The 22039-nt window shown below is 47.5% G+C and overlaps 1 protein-coding gene across 4 annotated transcripts in view; it reads right to left on the bottom strand.

Moving 5' to 3' along the window:
- Positions 1-22039, bottom strand: part of DPF3 (double PHD fingers 3) — a 241609-nt gene that overhangs the window by 56987 nt on the left and 162583 nt on the right. For all 4 annotated transcript variants that reach the window (XR_015556157.1, XR_015556158.1, XM_087448284.1 and 1 more), the window contains one exon: positions 14719-14856. Coding sequence is in view for 2 of the 4 variants with exons in the window: in XM_087448284.1 (XP_087304410.1) it covers positions 14719-14856 (138 nt within the window). In the remaining 2 variants the exon portion in view is untranslated. The remainder of the gene's footprint in view (positions 1-14718; positions 14857-22039) is intronic.

The raw sequence follows: 22039 nt of genomic DNA, 5'->3' as shown, positions 1-22039 counted from the left end.
GTCTAGCAATTACACAGTACAGAAAGTGACAGTGAACAGTTATACTTCATTTTTAGCAAAATCCTTTTTGCTTCAGTTCCTACTCTCTTCTCACGACAGAGAGCTCAAAGCTTCCTTCCATCTTGGTAAAATGGCAGCGTGGGATGGACTAATCCATAGCTTTTGCATCTGGTTCATTTATACTTTTTGGTACATTTTTAGGATTGGTTTCTGAGTGAGAGTTCTCCCATGGAGCTCTCCCAATTCCCCAGCCAGAAATGACCAGTTACACCTTGGGGAGGGCACTCTGCTGACACCACTTTTATGACCCTTCTCTTGTTTACATACATGTGTACACCTTCCTCATGTCCCCATATCAAATGATCTACTCCTTCAAGTCGGGGACCATGTCTAACTCATTGTTGTAACACCCACATGCCTTGCACACAGGAAATGGTTAACAACAATGTGTGGGATGAACAGCTTGGAGAAGGAAGGTGGAGATGTAAGTAGGCTGCCCAGTGACACCCCTGGGACCTCCTCCTACAGGGACAGAGCCCTGTGTTTGCCTCCTCTGTGGCCGAGTTATCTGTTGCTCTGAATATCATTCACTGCCTGGTTTATTTCCCTAGTCTTCAGAGAGAAGAGCTGGTGTATGTCCAAATGCATTGGTCAGTCATCTGGCCTGGTCTCATGTCTAGCTCCCAGAGAACACAAGAGTGGGTGGCTGATGGGCCGGCCCTGTGGCTTGGTGGTTAAGTGCGTGCGCTGCGATGCTGGTGGCCCGGGTTCGGATCCCGGGTGCGCATCGAGGCACCACTTCTCCGTTCATCCTGAGGCCGAGTCCCACATACAGCAACTAGAAGGATGTGCAGCTACGACATACAACTATCCACTGGGGCTTTGGGGGGAAAATAAAATAAATAAAATCTTTAAAAAAAAAAAAAAGAGTGGGTGGCTGAGAGCCCTGGGTTGCTGGAAGAATTACACCGTACCCCTACTATGGTAGGTAAAACATCCTGTACACAAACATACAAGAAAATTATAAGACTATGATTCATTGTCTCTTGAGAAGGGGACACCAGGTTATTCCTACCCACTCAGCCTCCCTCTTGTTCAACTGGTTTTGGAAAGAAAAAAAAGCAGACACTTATTGTACTACAAAACTGTGATGGATCTTATACTGAAGGCTTTACATATGTCATATCATAGATTCTCACAAAAACTTTGTAATGTAGGGATTATTTAACTGATGAGGTCACTGAAGCCCAAAGAGATTAAGGCACTGGCTCCAAGCCCCGGTTACAAAGTGGAGGAGACGGGCTTCACCCTGGGTTGTCTGTGTCCCCAGACACTCTCTGCCCCTGGTCACACTTCTTTGCCCCCTGGGACGTCCAGAGGCAAACACTTTCTGGCCATACCTTGCATATAAAATATTTCATAAACCTCTTTCGTGTCAGCTTGATTTGCCCAATACATTATTATGAAGCCCAACACAATAAAAATTATTGAAATTGGCCTGATAAAAGTGGAAATTCCCTTTGAGCTTAAATTTAATGTCCCTACCACAGTAATATATCCTGGGTGATCCTGTTTATTGTCATATACTCTGCAGAAACACTTCTCCAGAGAATTCCAGAGGCTCATGAAGACATTTTTTTAAGTAAATCTTACACCATGGCTATACCAGCCTATGGCCTGACCCAGCTGTGAGCAATTTCCTGGTACCATGTAAGAGATCATTATAAAAAGAATTTTACTATAAATAGGAAGCTCGCCCAGACCTTGCAAGTAGGATTTAAATAGAGATTCTGCTTAGGGGAAATTGAGTCCCGCTTTATAGAATAAGATGATGGGGAAGGCAAAGACCAAGTGGTATCTTGATGGCAGCATCCGCGATGATGGATTTGGTTTTCTGTTGATTAATGTTCACGGGCTGAGATCATATAACAGATACAAGGAAGCTGCCGAGAAAATAAAGTGAGCCTTAAGAGTTTAGGAATTTACCTGGGGGAGATAACTCTAGAAAGCTCAAAGGAAAAACAAATGGAAATCAGCAACAAAGTTCACGAAGAAATGCAAAAATAAATAAGTAACAAAGGGTGGGAGAGAACATTCAAATAAATCAAACCAACAGAAAGGAAAAGCCAGGCCCCCAACAGTACCACCACCACACTCAGTAAAGGGTGAGCAGTCATTCTGGAAAGGTATTAGTGTGCGCTATAGGATTTTTTACTTCAATCAAGCCACATGTCTGTGGCAAACAAGGCCCCAAATCTTCCATAGAACCACCACCTAGACAGGGCTGTCTTTCTCCCTTTCAGTCTGATCTCTGCTGTGATATGCCTGCCACTTATGAAAAGAATGAGTGGCAGGGATAGTCTGGCCACCAGCAACAGCCCCTCATCTGGTTCTGCCAAGACCAAAGCTACAGCCCAAGTGTCCTAGGGAAGCAAGCCAGAAGTTTAGGCTCCTCCACGGCACATCCACAAAAGCATGACTTCATATCCTGAGCAGACGCTCAGACCGCCTGCCAGGGCCTGGTGTACACAAGCACGCGGCCATGCTCCATGCCCACCACCCAGCCCCGGTGCCAGTCTCAGTCCAGCAGTTGTTTTTCCAGGGCCTGCTAGTTGGGGTGTGCAGCCCTCAGGGAATCTGGGGGCAGTGAGCAGAGCCCTCCAGGAGGAGACGTGCCTCTCCTCATCCCTCTCGCTTGTCCCCCGACCACCCTCCACGGCTGACAGTTCCCGTCCCTCCACAGGTCTGACATGTTTCCATGGCAACCAGAATCCTAGGCTCCAGCAGCCTCTGGTCTTGCCACCTGTTATTACTCCATCTCTCAAGTGTAAAGCATCCTAGCCCGGCTGTGCAGAGCGCATCTTGAGAGGACGGAGTAAAGAAAAGGGGAGAGAAAAAGAGGGAAAGTGAAAAGGTGGTCCCAGGCTGGCCACACAGGACACAAGGGACCGCCAGGCTAGAAGAGGAAGCTTCAGAGACGGGAAGGGTGAGGAAGGAGGGCGTAAGCAACGTCTCTTCCCTTCAAAATCAGCGAGCAGGCCTCAGCTGGAGGCCGCTGCCACATCCTGCTACCTTCCACCCAGCCTTTAATGAGGGACGTGGGAGGGGGAGGCAGTGGAAGGCTGAGGCCGAGAGGCAGATGTGAAGAGATCTGTGCGGCCCACGTGGAGCACAGCAAGGAGAGGGTTAAGGTGGCGAGATCAAGACTGTGGGGAAGGCTGGACCAGGGGGCAAACAGAGCCTCGAAGCCTGGATAAATGGCCTTAATTCTCATGCTCCTGCTCACCCTCCTCCTTGCGTGTTTACTCATATAAATTATCCCCAAGGTCTGACACTTTTTTTCACTGCTTCCATAGGACTGATGAAAAAATAAATCCCACAGATCCAAGGAATAAAAATGTTGGGATTCCATTCAGGCTGGTTCTTCTTGGCCACCTAATAGCTACTCAGGCCCCATCCTGGGGCTCCAGGAGGAAGATAAATGATGCCTTCCTCCCTCCCTGAATGTGGAAAGGCAGGGGACTCGGGGACCTGGCACGGAAACGGACACCAGGGTCCCCTCACCCCACAACTGTTAGGCCATCAGAGTCCTCAATGGAGAGAAGTCACTCTTCCTCACAGGCCATGTTGCCACCTGGCATTGAGGACGATGTGAATGTATGATAAGGATTAAGGGGGGCAGCTGCTAATGTAGGATGATTCCAGGCACCACTGAGATTAGTCCACCTGGAGAAGAGAAGGCTGAGGCCTGATTTAACAAGTTTCAAGTTTTTGGATGGGGCTAAATCACCTCACTCTGTGTCATCAAGGACAACATGAGACAGAACGAGCTGACACGGCAGCAACGCTTCAAGGAAGCTGGGAACGAAGGCCGGTAAACAGTTAAAGGCATCGAAGGAGGAGTGGGCTTCTCTGAGGAGGCCTCTGCGCCTGGGAAGGTTTCCTCAGGCCTGGGGGTGTTGGAGTGCAACCTATCTAGAGTCAAGAGAATATGCTAGATGATGTCTTAAGGTCTCTTTTAGGCTTATTATTTGCAGATTATTATAGGTGAAAGAAGAGAGAAAAGCAAAGTTTTCCAAACCCAGAGGAACTCAGCCTTTCATCATTGTTTTATATTTGTGAACGTTCTCTTTCCCTATTAGCCGTGAGCTCCCTGAGGGCAGGAGTGGTGGCTTTCATCTCTGAATCCCCAGCACCTGGCACAGTGATTGACAAAGAGCTGACAGTAAATACTTAATGAAAGGATGGACAAATCTTCACAGAGGATTTTTGAGAAAAAAAAAATCTACCAGGCACAGAGAACACAAAGACTAGGAATTGAGTGGATGTAAAGGGTCCCTCGAGTCCTGAGTCACCACTCTAAGGCACTGCTGGCGTGAGTCCTGTTCACAACAGGAGACAGAAAGAGTGGGGAGTAGAAGCGATGGGGGGCCCATTGGAGAGAAGAAAGCTGTGGTGGAAAAAGCCAATGGGCCTGCCTTCCTGCAAGAATCCTCTCCCTTAGGCATTTCTTTGTAAACCAGGATGGAAGGAATTAAGAACTTCCAGGCTCAGCTGGCCCCAGAGTCCCTTAAACCCCATCTTCAGTTTCTCGCCAGAAGCCATGCAGCAGCCGGCGAGAAAACAGCCCCTGTCTTACTATGTGTTTTGGTGGCTGTAGCAGCTTTATAAACATTTTAAAATGTGGTGTCAGTCACCCCACCCTTCCTTGCCCCTACCTTCTCTTCCTCCATCTTTATAGAATACAAAACTCGCACCCTTAGACGCAAACCCTGTGACTATTTACTCCTAAAAACTGTGCCGTAAAAACAGAAAACACATCTGCTCATATTGATATCTCCATCTCGATGGACGGATTTGGTAAGAGGTGTAATTTGCCAGCAGTCTGCACACCATGTCACCAGTGCTGGGGCTAGCCGGTCACATGACCAGTCAGTAATGTCCTTTGTGCTCTGGCCTTAGGCCAGCAACCTGGGTCTGACATTGATGCTTCGGAAAAGCAAGAAAAAGGCCAAGTAAAGCTGATTACTTTTCTCAGCGCTGATTAGGGAAAGCACAAGGAGATACTTCAATTTTCCAGTGGAAGGTCATGGGGGTCAGTTCACGCCCCAGCGTAGCGACTTGTTATTGCCACCAAATGAGTCGGTTGAGGAGGAAAACGCTTAATTTGAGAGTAACTATGTCAGCAGGCCTCTGAATGAATGGTGTCGTTCCCCTCAGAGAATTGCAGGACATCTCGGTGCTTTAGAGCCGGATCAGCCTCGTCCCTCTAAGTTCAGGATATTATTATTGTGGTATTAGAATTCAGCAAGGCCCCTTCCTCTCTTGCTCAGCCTTGCCGCTCTCCACCACTCCTCGTCACCACATACACGGGACTCAGGTATGTCAGCCCCATCAATCCACAACAGGCTGGAATTTTTTGTGTCCTTCAGACTGAAAAACAGTAACCAGGAAAAGGATGAGCCTCAAGCGTCAGACCTGAGGATTAGGAGAGAGTCAAGAGGCCACAGAGCTGAGGGGCAGCCCAGCCCCGGGATGAGGACACCAACAGGGGACATACCCAGAAAGCAAGCCAGGAGGCAGGTGCTGGGACCCACAGAGATGTCTATTCTAGGAAGCACGGAGCCCTAGGGAAAGAATGAAAACCAAGCTTACCCCTAGATTTAACAGTGCGATCTGATTCCTGGCCAGTTATCTGACTCGGTGCATCCAAAGAAGAGAGAATTAAAAGGAAACAGATTGACTGAACATTGGTCTTCGGAAGCTGGATTTCTCTGAGGCAGTGGTTCACCTGGGAACTTGTTAAAAATGCAAATTCTAGGGCCCCAATCCAGACCTACTGCATCTGAAACTCTAGGGTGGGATCCGGTGGTCTGTGTTTTAAGGAACCATCCAGGGGATTCTGATGCACTCAAGCTTGAGAACCACGGCTCTAACGCGACATGTGAGAGTCATATCACACTGTATCACATACATTTTCTGTTGATGCTGTGCTCTATATGAATTAATGTTTAATCTTCACATAACCCTACGAGATAGATGCATTAGTGTTCTGATTTTACACAGGTGATGCTCGAGGCACAAGGAAGCTAAGTATTCTGCCTAAGGTCACATGTTAGTAGTGGCTATGCTGGCTCTGAATCCAGGCAGTGTGGCTCTCAGCTGGGCCACCTGACACTACGCCACCACAGGCACATACAACCACACCTGAGGGAAGTCAGGCCAGAATGGTCGGCAGGCCTTGGGGGCCAGGGCTTCTTGAATTTGAGTGTTGTGCAAACAGACCACTTAGGGACCTCATTAAAATCCAGATTAGGATTCATGGGTCTGGGGTAGAGCCTGAGATTCCACATTTCTTACAAGCTCCCCCGCAGGGTTGCAACAGCCAACTGTCTGGGTTTGCCTGGCACTGAGGGGTTCCCAGGGCATGGGACTTTCAGTCTAAAGCTGGCAAAGTCCAGGGCAAACCTGGACGAATCCATCACCTGAGTCCCAGGTGATGCTGATGCTGCTGACACACCTTGAGAAGCAACAATACAGGCCCTGAAGGTGAGGAATTTGGATTGTATTCAAATGTGATAAACTGTTGAGAGTGGGGTGTGGCATAATCAGTTTTATACTTCAAAAAGACCACTTTGGCTACTCCATGGAGAATAGACTACAAGAGGGAAGAAGAGAGGCTGGGAGACCAGTCAAGTTGCAATGATCCAAGCTGGAGCTGGTGGTGGCCGGGAGATGGAGAAAGGGAGACAGATGTGTGGTATATTTTGGAGGGGGATCCAATATGAGTGGTGAAGGAAAACAAAGGGCCAAGGCTGAATCCTGGGATTTTCCCTTTAGGCACAGCATTATTGTTCTTTTTTTTAAAGAACACAGTCAGAAAGAGTAATTTGAGCTTAGAAAGACAGTGAGATACAGACTGAGAGAGAAAGATGCAGGAAAATTATTGAACAGAGTGATGTGTGATGTTTTTTGTATAGTAAAACTCATTTACAGATTAAAGTCTTAAGCAGAATTTGTAACGGGGGGAGGAGTCCATATAACACAAAAACAGCTAAAGTTCATTTTAAAGACGAAACGTGCCTGCAACAGACTGAATTGTGTCTCCCCCCAAAATTCATACGTTGAAGCCCTAACCCCCAAGGTGATGGTATTTGGAGACGGGCCTTTGGGAGGAGATGAGGGTTAGATGAGGTCAGGGGGATGGGGCCCTCATGGTGAGATTAGTGCTCTTATAAGAAGAGACACCAGAGAGCTTGCTTCTCTCTCTACCCACATGCACCGAAGAAAGGCCATGTGAGGACACAGCAAGAAGACAGCCATCTCCAATCCAAGGAGAGAGTCCTCAGCAGACATCAACCCTGGTGGCACCTTTATCTTGGACTTCCAGTCTCCAGAACTGTGAGAAATAAATTCCCGCTGTTTAAGCCACCCAGGCTATGGTATTATGTTATGGCAGCCCCAGCTGACTAAGGTAGCACCTATTAATATATTCATTTCTTTTGAAAAGCCACTATGCAATATGATGCATTTAACAGTCGGCCTATAGGTGAAAACTTTGTCGTGGGACCATGACAAGGACCCCAGGCTGAGATGGGCATCCACCACTTGGGGTTCCAACATCCTGACATAATTGAATGGCATCCTACTCAAGCACATTCACATCTCAGCTTCCCATCTTGCTAAACACGTGACTTGGGGCAAATTACTCAACCTCTCTGAGCCTCGGTTTCCTCATCTGTAAAATGAGAGTGATAACATATGCCCCAGGATCTGTGAACACTAATGGGGTGATGTGTGTAAAGTACCTGGCACCTAGTAAGTGTTCCATTACTTCTTTTCCTCTTTCCTCTCCTCAAAATAATTTTATTTCTGATAAGGCAGGAAAAAAATCAAAAGCCTAAATAAGTAAGCTTTCCCAAGAAGTGACAACACGACAGAAGAATTCACACTCACGCTCCGTGTTCAGGGCACATCACTGGGTCTCTGTGTGCCCTGGTGTCCTCTAGGGGATACAGCACCTACCTTATAAGGTTGTTGTGAGGAATGGGTGAGATAAATGTGGCTCACTTAGCACAGTGTCTGACACATTCAAGGAATGTCAGCAAGTATCATTGTCATCGTCATTGCTCAGGACATAGAATTCTTCAATCCTGAACATTCTAGGTAATTAGGCCAAAATTGCGAGAGAAATACAAGAGGCTCATAGCAAGCCAAGGGGTGGGTGGATGCCTGATCTTGGGGAAATGGGACAGTAAATACAGGGACAGCACGCTTGGCTAGATGCTGCTCCACAGCTTCCTCCCCCTGGGTTTCCTGCATCCATCCTATTTCCCCAATTAAAGCAGAAGTTCTCCTAGAGTGAAGTCACGTGTTATGCCTTTTTGGAGGCCCAATTACACTTAGCCCCACAAGTGGGCATGTGCACAGTAAGTGCTCAATAAATACTCAAGTTTAGCCTGTGTAGGAGGATTGGTGTCCCATATCTAAGATTTAGCAAAGGACGTGCCAGGGCCAGGTCAGGCTCTGATAGTTACGCCTGATGCCACTGGGACCCCCATAGGCAGTTAGCTTCCCAGGATCGCACAGCCACAGATGGGCCATGACTCAGATCAGCCATCTGTGGTCACTGACAGGCTCTGTTGATCCAAATGGCACAGGGATGGGATATCAGCACTCACCACGTGCAGGCATGGTGCCAAACACCCACATCATCCCACTGAAGACGTACGGCAACCCCATGAGGTCAGTTTGATTGTTCTCTCTGTTTTACAGATGAGGCAATGAAGGAGCAGAGACACATAAGTAACTGGCCCACATTTACTGAAGATGGCAGGGTGACAGAGTCATGATACCCACTCTGGCCCGGCCAATTCCATTGCCATTCTCCCAGCCACTAGGTCAAGCGTATGGATGACCCACAGGACTGGGAAATGAACTCCAAGTCTACCTTCAGGCCAGAGCAAGCCCTCAGCTTCTTCTATGCTTTGCAATCTGTAAACTGTTTATTTAAATAATAATTCATCTAAAGAACACCGGTTGTTTGTTTCCAAATTTGCTCTTCAGGAAGCAAGAAGCAGCTCACTTTTCCCGACAGAGCCCTCTATCTGAATTTTCCTCTCTCTCCTGTAACAAAGCCTGAATTTCCTGTGTCAAGGTTGGGTAAGTGGTGGGTTGTGTGGGCTTTATGGCTTTTCAGGCTCCTTCCAGAGTAATCCAAATTCTTAAGCTTGTGTCGGAGGTAATTTTCACTCTCTCTCTTAAAGCTGTATCCGATGCCCCTGGGCTGTATGTTAGAGGACAGGGATGTCAGAAGATGAACATCTGTTAGATCTTTCCCATCAGTGTGGCAATGACATCATATGCTTCTTTTAGATAATTTGCACATTATCAGACTAATTTTCAGATTATCTAATCAGCCGACATTACCCTTAATCAACTCCACTCTCCTCTTTCAGTTCTGCAGAGTACAACATGCCCTCCAAAGGTGCACTAGGGTCGGCCTTTTCTTCTCTGATAGATACTGAAAGCCATGTACCAGGCAGACCCCCATTACACAGAAGACTGAGACCTCCCAGGACCTAGGACAACCCAACATCCCTGCCATGGACCTAAGAAATAGGCTTGAAATAAATTTTATAGAACTATATTTTAAAAAACTTTTCTCTCTTAGGAGCTCCAAGTATGTTATAGAAAGCATTTTATATTCGTTTATGCTATTAAATAAAAGAGATATACCATACGATTAATAATATGCCAAATGGATTTCTCTATAAATCATTTGTTCTTGCCTTCCAGTAATTGCTACTGTGGGGTTCTCTATTTCCTATGGGATGATGACTACACAGCCTGGCATAGAAGATGCTCCCAACATGGCCCTGCCTCCATTTCCACCATTCTTGCAATAATATCAGACCCAACTACTGCCAGCTGTTGGAATGCACCATGCTATTTCCTACCTCCCTACCTCTGTACCTATGGTTACCTCTACCTGGGAAGCCCTCTCCCTCCTGGGAAATCCCTTCTTATTCTTCAAGGGCTAACTTGCATGTCACCTCGGTGAAGCCTTTGCAAATCCCCTAATGCAGTAGTTCTCAAGCTTTGTGAGCACCAGAATGCCCTGGAGGGCCTCTTAAAACACAGACTGCTGGTCCCCACCCTTGCAGTCTCTGATTCACAAGGTCTGGTGGAGCCGAGAATCTGCATTTCCAACAAGTTCCCAGGTGATGCTGATGCCACACTTAGAGCACCACTGCCCTACAGAGTGAAGGCGTGCAGTGCCCTTGAGTCCTATGCTCCTTCACCAGTCTGTGCAGAGCCTGTTGCACACTCCCGCTCAAAAAGGTGAGCTCCTTAAGGACGGGGACCAAGACAGCATTCAGTACATGGTTACTAAACCGATGGATGGATGGATGGATGGACAGACAGATGGACAGATGAATGGATTAGACTGAATTTATTTACATAGCTTTTCCATCCAAGTCCAGGACCTCCCAGATGCCCACACCCACCCAACCCCCCAAAATGTACCTTGAAAACATCATCTATAATAGAGTCCCACTGTGTAGAGAAGGTAAAAAGAAATTCAAGAAGAGTTTTGACATTGTGAGCCTGTGTCAAAGGAGTTTTGAATTCTAATCTCGTGCTCTTTCTGCTAGCCTGGCCCCACTAGGGCTGTTTACCAAGGCGGCATTTAAGGAGTCACAACAGAATGCCTCCAAGTGGCACCTCTTGGAGTCATAACCTCCCACCCTCCTTTCACACACACACACGGTGATTTCATTTGCAGGAGACAGATGAAGGTGGTAAGAGAAGTGGAGGAAGGAAGAAGAATCCAGCCTCACCCAGGGAGGGGAAGGGCAGCAGCTCCGGTGGGGAAGACCCCCAACTCCCAAGGGGGAGTGTCTGAGCTCCAAGCTGCCCTGGGCTGCCCGTAGTTGAGGCAACGAGGCAAGGGAACAAAGGAAGGAGACAAGCCTAGAGAAGAGACAAGAAGCATATCCTCAGGAGAACATGAGAGACAGAAGAGGAACAAAGGCCAGAGAACAGCAGCCAGGAGGGGCAGGAGGACAGGAGGAATGGCAGTCAATTGCTGAGCTGGCAGCACAGGGCAGCTGGAGGCTGGGGGGAGGTCAATGCCGGCTCCCGCACTCCGCTCTGCCCTTTCAGCAGCAGCAGGCGCAGGGATGAGCAATGGGCTTCGCTGGAGACACAGCTGGGGGGATGCAGCAAGGGACAGCAGGAGGACCAAAGTCAAAAGGTCTCTACTGCTCCAGGTGGTGCAAACGCAGATGCCTGTGGCTCTGAAAACTCCTGAGTCTGCAGGGCTGGTTTCCCAATAGGCCTGTGCTCACAAGCAGTGTGGGTCACCCTGCAGCTCTGCTGAAGAGGGAAAGTCAGCATTCCCACTCCATGGGCATCCAGACCTTTCCCTGGGGGAACTGCAGATTAGCCTCTTGGATTAAGCTCTCCTGCCTCCCTCCCCAACTCCAGAAGCCCTGCCAAGGGAGGATCACGAAGCTGAGACCTTAGGATGCCGCAGAGCTGTCACATTCAATTCACCACACAGCCCTAGTGGCATTTAGGGGCAGGATGGATGGGAGCCCACCCCCAAACAGTGGGAGCAGCTAATGACTGGGTATTAATGATGATGGCAATTAGCGCTCACAAGAAAATGGTTGGGGGCTTCTCACCAGGGGAGTGTGGGAGGGAACAGAGCGCACATTCGGAGCAGCAAACAGATTGGTGGTGTGTGTGGTGCAGAGAACCTGGGAAGAGCCACTGTCTCTTGGATTTGTCCAGAGAAATTGGGGAATAGAGAAAGGATGGCTTCTGTGGACACTGAGGGCCTGTCTGCAGCACCCTCCCCACTAGCAAAATTGGGGTTAATCACAGAGTTCTTGGAGGCATTGTGAGGAGATGTCATTTGTGAGGGTTCTGGAACCTTCCTTGTGTGAGGAGGCTCCAGACGAGCCCAGGTACAGCTATTCTTATCTATGTGGTTTAAAACCCTTGGGTAGTCAGAGGATTCTTTTTGGTTTTTGTTTGTATGTTTTACTGAGAAAGATCCGCTGCCAATCTTCCTCTTTTTGCATGTGAGCTGCCACCACAGCATGGCCACTGACAGATGAGTGGTGCAGCTCTGTGCCCAGGAACCGAATCCAGGCCACTGAAGCAGGGCGTGCCAAACTTAACCCCTAGGCCACTGGGGCTGGCCCCAGAGGATCCTTTCTGAAGAACCCAATTTCTCATCAGTAGAGTGAGAAGGAGAAGAGGGTAGAAAGGGGGTTGGAGCGAATGTGCTCCCTGACAAACCCACAGACAGAAGAGAACCAGCATCAGGATGAGATTTCTTAGGGATATGTCGCCTTCTAGGAAGAGGCAAAACACAGCTCCCCTGCTAAGCAAGGCCATCTGGCCTCAAGGTGAGGACATAAGGAGACAGAAGACACCGGCCCATGAGAGTGCATGAGGAGATCTGGTGGACAGAGAATAATATGCCAGTGCCCATCTCGGAAATCAACAGCCAGCTGTGAGGGGACCTCAGGAATAGCTAAGGAGGAGACTGCCTCTATCCACTTATGTTCTGCAGTATCCCTGGGGGGCCACATGGAACCTTCCTCTGCTGTTGCCATCACTGTACACAGACACGAAAGAGACTCAGACAAAAGAGAAGCATTCCAAACCCTATAGCGTGAGTAGAGCCCCTACATACACAGGAACAGAATGGCCTGACATTTGAAAAGAGATGTAAAGGAGATAAGCTGCACTGGGGGGAGTAAGAAATAATACCAAGCTAATAAATACTTTAGAGAGAGCAACCACCACTAATAAATACTTTCCAGAGAGCAACCCAAATCAAAGGAGGTCATTCTCAGCCTCCTCGAGGCAGGAGACAATAGCTATGCCTTGGCCACTCAGATCAGAAAAGGGATAAGAAGAGAGAAAGGGAAATGCAAATAACAGCTGCCTTGGTACAGGTCAATGAATTTTCCTTCCTGAAAGACAAGGGTGACCGGACAAAGGAAACCTCTTCCCAGAGAGAAGACAGAGACCTCAGCATCGTAGCTACTAGGAGCTGGTGAGGGGAGGTGAGCAAAGCTCTGTCAGACTCCCTGCCCTGCTTTTCAGGTTCTGTCCGGATGTCAACAGTAGGTAAGAAAATAAGATTCTGTCACACAAAAGGCTTGAACCCTGAAAGTGAGGAAGAATTAAAGAAGGTGCTATGGGCTGAACTGTGTCCCATCAAAATTCATATGGTGAAGCCCTAACCCCCAGTACCTCAGAAGGTGTCTATATTCGGAGATGGCCCCTTTAAAGAGGTGATTAAAGAGGAAAAGTTAAATGAGACCCTTAGGAGGACCCTAATCCAATCTGACTGGTGTCCCTATAAGAACAGGAAATTTGGACATATAAAGAGACAGCAGGGGTGCACATGCACAGAGGGACGACCATGTAAAGGGGCAGCAAGAGGGTGGCCGTCCACAAGCCAAGGAGAGAGGCCTCAGAGGAATCCTACCCTCCCGGCACATTATCTGGGACTTCCAGCCTCCAGAACTGTGATAAAATAAATTTCTGTTCTTTAAGCCACCCAGTCTTTGGTATTTTGTCATGGCAGCCTGAGCAGACTAAGACAGAAGGCAATGTGACAGAGGGAAAGTGGGGTAGGGGTTGGGGAAACACATACTAATCTAATGAAAGGTCTTGGCTACAGTGTGTTCATTATTTCAACTATTTGGTGGAGGTGGCGAATCGACATCAGTTGACTGACTGATTGACTGAAATGCACAGGGGTCACCCCCAATCCTAGAATCTGAATATTTTTAAAGGTCTGACCCCTTTAATTACATTGAATTGTTGAGTTTAGGAACACCTACCACCAAATCTTGTGAACAAAATAAAAAACATGTGGCATGTCCACAATTATTCTTCACCTAACCATCTTCGAATGCCCCACATCTTGAAGCAAGTCCATAAGATTCCATTACCCCATCCCATTCTGAGTTTACTATAGGCCCAGAAACCATAAGGAATGTTATAGAAGGAAGTCAACTGGTGAATGCTAAGCCCTTTTTGACTCCCTAATTCATGACTGGAAGTTCAGGAAGGAAAGCAAGAATAGAAATGGAAACACAAATCTTCAGGATTATTTTGGGTCTTAGAGCCCAATATCCCAAATGACAAGTGCACCCAGATCATGTTTGTTGACTGAGTGCTCAAGTGAAGAGCATGGAGGCTCCAGGCAGTACTTCTAAGGAGAGCCCTGTACCAAAATTATGACCCCTGTAACAGCCAAGACAATAGATCAAGAATATTCTACGTCTCTTGGTGGCCAAGGACTGTCTGTCTGAACTGACACACCCAAGGGCTATGCCCAACTCAAGTTAACAGATGTGAATGGATCTTCTGGAGCTGAAGGAAAAGAGGAGCAGGTCTGGCATTTGAAAATGGCCAGGTAAGAATGTTTCCCTTCTACCTTAACACCTTCCTTCCTCTGGGAGCAGAGATGGGTATGCCACCCCTGCCCAGGTCACTCTAAGTCTGGGGCTTGGCTGACCCACAGGGGCAGCTGGGGCTGGGTTGAAAGAGCCAACTTACCATAGGACATTGAGACCAATCAATGATTGCCACCAGAAGACGCCAGAGATGAAAAAAGGAATGCTCCACAGCCCTGCCCACCCACTTCATCACTGCCCAACCCAACACCTGGGAACTCACGTCTGTGGTTCTCGTTTCTGTGGTTGGGTGGGGACCGGGTCTCCTGGTCTTGGGCTTCATCCCCCTCCTCACTGGCCAGGTGAGTGTGAGCGTAGTGGTAGCTGAGTCCCGGCCGGTTCTTGTAGCGCTTGCCGCAGACTAGAGAGGAAAAGAGGAAAGGAAGGGAAAACACAAACGTCAGCAACCTCTGCAGCCACTGCCATCATTCTCCCAGGAGTGACTCCCATCCATCCACCCCAGAGCAGGTTTCCCTTTAAAATGTCTCCTACCCCCAACACCCATTACCCCCCTGGACAGAACTAACACTGCTATAACAGTGGGCCACATAAAGAAAACCAGAAGAGTGGAGGATGGAAGCTGAGCTGTGTAAGAGCTCCATCATTTCCTAGCTGTGAGACCCTGGGCAAGTCACTTTTCCTCTCTGTGCCTCAGTTTCTTCAGAAGGAAAGTGGGAATAATAATAATATAGTACTTACTTCATAGAGTTGTTATGATGAGTTCATCTGTATGCAAAGCACTAGACCAGTGCCAGGCACATGGTAAGGGTGATGATTATTATACCTTCGAAGTCAAAGAGCACTGGGAATCTATCCAGTCAACACCCATGGAACAGATGAGGCAAGTGAGGCCCAGCAAGGATAAGTGATTTGCCTGGGAACACACAGCTAGTTGTGGCAGAGCTATTAGAACCCAGGTCTCCTGGTTTCCTATGCAGTGCTTCTCCCACCACTCTGTGGTTGACTCTGTGTGAAGTATAAAAGCTTGATATGGAAAATATTTTATGTATCACCCAGTGATTTTGTGCCAGAAAACATATTCCATTTCCACCATGGAAACCATGAAGCAGAGGCATCCTCGATAGATGTGGCAACCAAGAGCTGTGCCCTTGATGCCCCGGACAGCCTCTGAAACCCAAAATCTCTAAAAATGTGTCCTTGTAAGCACTACCTCTCAAATGGACAGCGTGAGACAAGAGCAATAAGCAACATTAAATACGGCTTCCTGGAGCCAAGAAGAAGAAAAGGCGCAATTCCATTGGTTAGCTGCTCAGTACCTGAGAAACAGAAATCTAGCCAAATGGCTTAAGTCCAGACCACCACTCCCACTCTCCCCCCACACAAAGCCCAATATCTCAGCCCCTTGAGGGATGGCACTGCTGGTAGCAGAAGCCTTGACCGTCTTCCAGTAAAAAAATCCTACGCCAACCCTCTCATCTTGTGCCCACTTCTCCCCAGCAGGTAAACCCCACCAGATCTGCCAGAGAACCTGAGGTTAGAAGCTTTAAGAGACTCTCCCTTCACATGACTGGGTTATACCAGTAAGCATAAATGTTTCACAAGGTAGAGAGAACACAGACTTCATCATCAGACCTGGTTCAAATCCCAGTTCCGGGTGCCAAAGTTGACCAGCTGTATGACCTCAACAGTATGGAGGAAAGCTGTTTTCCAGCCGTCTTACCCAATTCCCTTATTATTTCTGGTAGGGTTTCTTTTCTTACTAGATTCCCTTAGGTTTTTTAGGTATTACAACAATCTCTTGGCAAAAATAGGCTATGTCAACTCCTCTTTCCCATATTTATACAAACTATTTTATCAATTCGTTTGTAAAAATCACCAAGATAATATTTTAAAATAGGAAAAGCAAGCTTTTCCTATTTTAATGAAGTTGGATTTAGTGTTTCATTGTTTAGAATCATATCTGTGGCTTATTTTTAAGTCTTTATCAAATTTATGTAGTTCCTCTTATTCCTGTTTTAGAGTTTTATTATAGGAGAATTTTATCGGCCGCCCTTTCAGCATCTACTAATATATGACTCTTCTTTAGTTTATAGATACAGAGAATTATGTTGATTTCCTAATTTTTTCTATCATTGAACCATTCTTGCATTCCTAGAATGCACTCCGTTTGGTCAGACAGTATTATCCATTCGGTACACTGCTGCATTCTATTTGCTAATGTTGCATTTTGCATCTATATTTAGGCTTGAGAAAGATCTATAATTTTTGGCCTTTTAGCACACTTCGACTTTATTGCTATGTTGACTTCCAAAAATGAATTGAGAAGTTTTGCTGTGTGAAATTGGACAAGACACATAATCTCTCTGTGCCTTTTTTCTTATCTGAAAATTATGCTAGTACTACTTACCTTGAAGGATGGTTAAAGGGATTATAAATAATATTTGCAAAGTATCTCACTCAGTATCCAGCACTTAACAGATGCTCAGTAACTGGTAGTGAGGGCTGAGAGGCGTCAGCTTGGTCTGCCACATCTTAAGTGCTGGACCCTTGGACCCTGACCTCATGCTACAGAATGTGGCAATTGGTTGGACTGTCTTAATAAGGTGAAAATCTGACATTCAAGTTGGTGTCCTAGTGACTATAAATTCAATCCTACAATTAGCTACTTAGATTCTCTTTCCCTTGCTTCTCTCTCTCCTCATCCCTCTCACTCCCTCCCTCTCTATGTCGTAAATATTGCAAAAAAATAAAATGGCACTACACTTCTCAGTTCCATTTGACTTAGGAAGTGGGCTCTAAGAGGCCCCTGAGGCACATTCTGGACCTTCTTGTGGCTTTTTCTATTTAACCTTTTAAATGATCTGAAGTCAATAAACAGCAAATTATAGGGTCATTGGAGGTAAATCCATTTAGTCACCAAGCTTACTATTGGTGAGGAATACATGTTTATTAAAAATGGGAATGATAATATCAGTGTTTACATGAGGAGGCCTCAGCTGCCTCTGCAGATCTCCCACTGCAAACTCCACAGCATTTCGTCTTTGCCATTTTATTACGTCAATTATCACTGTATTCCTTAAATACAGAATTTCAGCATCTTAATAGTCATTCGGTCTATCTATCAGAATGTTTTATTCCCACTAATACTCTAGATGCCTGTCCTGGGCAACTCCACTGATTGGGAACTCATCAGAGTAGGCACTTCTTTGGAGCCTTGAATTACAGTTATGTCCACATTGGAGGACCTCTCTTTAGAACAGTTTCATATTAATTTCATCTTGATATCAACAACTCCACTTTGTATGTTTCCATGCACATACTACACCTTTAAAACGTATTTACTGACTAGCTGATGAATGAACACAGAAACACTTTGTGGAAAAGCCAGGAGATGGGGGAGGAGGTAAGCATGTAGAATCTGATCCATCTATCCACGTTAATCTCACACTAATAGTTCTTAAAACCTACAAAACCAAACCCAAGCAAAAGGCTTCCTGTATCTCCTTCCCCAACACCACAGAGAGTAATTATTTTTAGAGCAAATCCTTTTGCTAGAAGAAAGATTCTCCGAGAGGAGTCCCCAGACCAGCACCATCAGCATCCCCTGGGAACTTGTTAGAGACACAAATTCTTGGGCTCCACCCCAGACCTACTGAATCAGGAACTCTGGGGGTGGGCCCAGCAATCTGTGTTTTAACCAGCCCTCAGGTGATGCTGATGCCCACTACAGTTTGAGAACCACTATGCTAGAAGATTGAATATATTTAGGCTTGACCCGGCCCACCCTGCGTGCACCTGCCCTTTTGCATGGATGGACACGCAGGTGGGGGCAGGGGGAGGCAGCCCTGAGACCTGTATTTGGTTATTGAATAACATGGAAGTCTGGAAGCCAGCCCCCTTTGCCATGGTCCCTATATGCAGAGCTCTCCAATGGAGCTTCATTTTTTACCGCCTGCTTAGACCAGGTCATCCCTTCATCACCAGGTCTTCAAGAAAACACTTATTAAACACCTCATATATGCCCAGCCCTTGGCACCAGAGGACAAATATAAATGAGCCCCACTCCCCTCCCTCAAGTGGTTCGCAGTCTGGTGGAGGAGACACGTCAACAAGCAAGGAGGGAGATGGGATAAATGCACCAATGTGAGCACATGCCCAGTGAAGAGGAGGGGCCAGCACACAGGCTTGACTGTGGGGGACGGCCTCCGGGAGGAGGTGGCTTGTGAGATGAGCAGGCTGCCACCAGGCAGAATGCACCAGGAGGCAGGGGCATTCAGGCGCCAAAGCACTCTCTAGATGGCACCTTCAGGGCACCGTAAGGGATTGTATCCTGATGACCAACTTGATCAGATTTACATTTTAGAAATACTCCTTAAGACTATAGTGCAGAAGATGGATTCGAAGGTGGCAAGAGACCATTTTAATTTTCTATGTGTGAACCAAAGAGGACTTCAGAATGGGAGAGGAAGAATGGTGTGGGAGAGGGGTTAAAGAGAAAGAATCTAGTGGAAAGGAGTGGGTGTAAGCAGCAAGGAGGAGCCTAGAAAGACTAACACGAACACGGCCTTCCTGGCCGTGCACCATCCAGTCCCTTCCACCGCCCCATCCTCCCTTGATACCACATTTCGCCCCCTTCTCAGCCCTCCTGTCCACTGGCCTTTTCATCTTGTAAACAATATATATATATTTTTTTTTTTTTTTTTTTTTGCTGAGGAAGATTCACCCTGAGCTAACATCTATTGCCAATCTTCCTCTTTTTGTATGTGAGCTGCTGCGACGGCATGGCCACCGACAGACAAATGGTGTAGGTCTGCACCCAGGAACCGAACCCAGGCCACCAAAGCAGAGCATGCCGAACTTAACCACTAGGCCACCAGGGCTGGCCCTCATAAACATTTTTCTTTCCACCACAGAGCCTTTGCACAAGCTCTTTCCTCTGCCTAGAATGTCCCCCAGCTCCAATTTGCCTGATGAATGCTTCATAATCCTTCAGATCTCAGTTCAAATGTCCTTCCCCAAGGGAATTCTTTCCAATCAAAATTAGAACCCTGGTTTTTCCCTTCCTAGGATTGATCATGTATGAACAAGTGCCTCTCCCACCAGCAGCAAGCATGGCAGGCCCCGTGCATTTGCACACTGCTACGTCCCCAGTGACAAGCACTGGGCCTGACTCATGGCCGGCACTCAACGTCAGCTAAGGGAAGCAATGAAATGATCCAGGTTTCTGACTTGGGCAACCGGGTAGAAGCATGTAGCAGGAAAACCAGATTTAAAGAAGGAAGAGAAGGAATTCAGTCCGGGGTTGGCTCACACACCTGAAGCCTGGGGAAGATGAAGATTCTGGAGTTGGCAGAGTGGCGATGGAAGCGATGGACACGCAGGGAAGCACCAGGAGAGATAGTGGAGAGAGAGAAGAAAGGTGTATACATAGGATAGGACTCAGAAAACACCAGTATCTTAAGAGTCTGGTGGAGGAAGACAAACTGATTTTTTAAGTTTGTTAAGAAAGACTCACACAGGAGTGAGCAACACAAGCCAAAGGAGTAGGGTTCCAGATGACAGTACAATGACACCCCCAGTCACAGCCACTGCTAACAGCTACTGAGTGTATACCACGGGCCAGGCCTGTTCTAGTGCTTCAAGTAAACTTACTCATAGTAAGCCACTTCCCCATCTTACAGATGAGTCGACATGGGCACAGAGGCAGAACCAGGACACTTCATATGCCTAAGAAGGGTCAAGAAGGATGGGGACTGAGAAGAGACCACTGGATCTGGCAATTAGGAGGTCACCTTAGTGAGAAGGGAATCCACACAACCTCGTGGAGGAGGAGACAAGACTGCAGGGAGCTAGGAGGCTCCTGGACATGAGGAAGTGGTGACGGGGCTATTCCTTCCAGCACGGTTGTGGAAGGAGGAAAGAGCGAGGCTGGTGGGCCGAGAGGACTGTGGGGTCAGGGAAGCTGAGTGGGGCTTGTTGTCAACAGGGTCGATCCTTGAGCAGGCTCATGGGCTAAACAGAAGGAGGCAGGAGGTGGGTGGGGTTGAAAGGCAGGGTTAGGGGGATTGGAGGTAAAAGAGCAAGATGCCTGACCCCGAAACAAAGCTACCGATCCAGTCCCAGTCCTTCCAATGACTTCATCCTAGGGACAAGAGATTTACTTTGGTTGAAGTGCATCCAGATCAGACCACTACATTTAGATGAAAAGAAATGCCTTGGAAATCCTGCTTTGACTGGCTTGGAAGAGAAGGAAAATCCAGCAGTGACTCACCTTCTGTATTTCATCAGATCTCCCTGCCACTCCAAACATTTATGGGCCAGCTTCATGGGCGTGACCTGTGCATTCAGACAGGGTCTTGTGCTCAGAAGGGCCCTACACTTGGTTCAACGCTTTGCTGTCTCCATCTTGAAATTCTTAACACTTACTGAACAAAGGACCCTCATTTTCATTTCGCACTGGGCCCCATAAATTATGCAGCCAGTTCTGGAAAACTGTTGGGCTAGGGGTAGAAATCTGGGACTAAGTTACTCCAAACAGCCAACCTGATAGCATAAGAGCTGCCACAGTGAACACGGGACCCAGTCAGCCCTGAGTTAGGAGTAAAATTCCCCTCTGAGGTAACCTTGGAAGTCTGGCCAGGGTGTTAGCCACTCAGCAGTGGTCATTTCAGTGCCATCAACTGCTCTGGCCCTGCTTTGGGGTTGGCCTTGCCTTTAAAGAGGCAGGATCTTCAGTGGGTAAGTGGGTAGGCTGGATCTGAATCGCCTGGGTTCAAATCCCGGCTCTGCTGCTGACTGACTGTGTCTTGCGTGAGTTGCTAAACCTCTCTGTGCTTCAGCGTGCTCTCTGCAAAACGAGAATGATCATGACAGCACACCCACCTCACAGTTGTGAGGATTACGCGAGAGAATACATTTTAAAACAGCGCCCGGCTCACACTAAGTCTCAGCCTTTGTCAGCTGTTATTATGGCCACTGCCCTCAAAGTGGATCAGCAAAGGGAATAAACCCCAAAGGGGAGCGGGGAATCTGGTAGTTTCTCCTCTGAAGTCTGGGGCGATGGAGTTGCAAGAAAAAGAGGGTGGGGAAAGATACATTCTGAAAATAAAGTATTAGAACCATCTGCTCTCCTTTTATCGTGTCAGCAATCTCACTCTGGAATTATCTGTCGTGCAGAATCAGACTGAGCCCCCAGACTGCTGAAACATTCAGGGGGGGCTCTGCCCCCATCCCCCCGCTCAATCTCCTTCCTCAGGGCCAGCCCCTTCGCATCATGCACCTCTGCAGCCATCACCCCTGGGACCAGTCCACCCTGCCTGTGCAAAACCTAAGGTCCTTCTTTTCACCTTGGTGAGCATGCACCTGGATTTTGTGTTCCTGGCATGGCATGCACAGAGAGGAACGGCTGTGACAATAAGGAAGGTCCAGCTTGCCTTCCTCTCTCTCCTTCCCCCCCAGGGCGGATCCATCTGTCAAGCTGCAGAAATAATGCTTGCCCACTTTCAACCCAGAGCTGGATTCTCCAGGCAGGACCTCCTGTCTGGAGTTATGAATACCTTCAGTGTTGCACCAGAATATTTACA

The sequence above is a fragment of the Ceratotherium simum genome, chromosome 24, assembly GCF_057802395.1.
Source record: "Ceratotherium simum simum isolate JZ-2026a chromosome 24, ASM5780239v1, whole genome shotgun sequence".
Taxonomy (NCBI): domain Eukaryota; kingdom Metazoa; phylum Chordata; class Mammalia; order Perissodactyla; family Rhinocerotidae; genus Ceratotherium; species Ceratotherium simum.
Note: the sequence above shows the minus strand (reverse complement) of the source record. Positions and strands in the feature narration are given on the sequence as shown.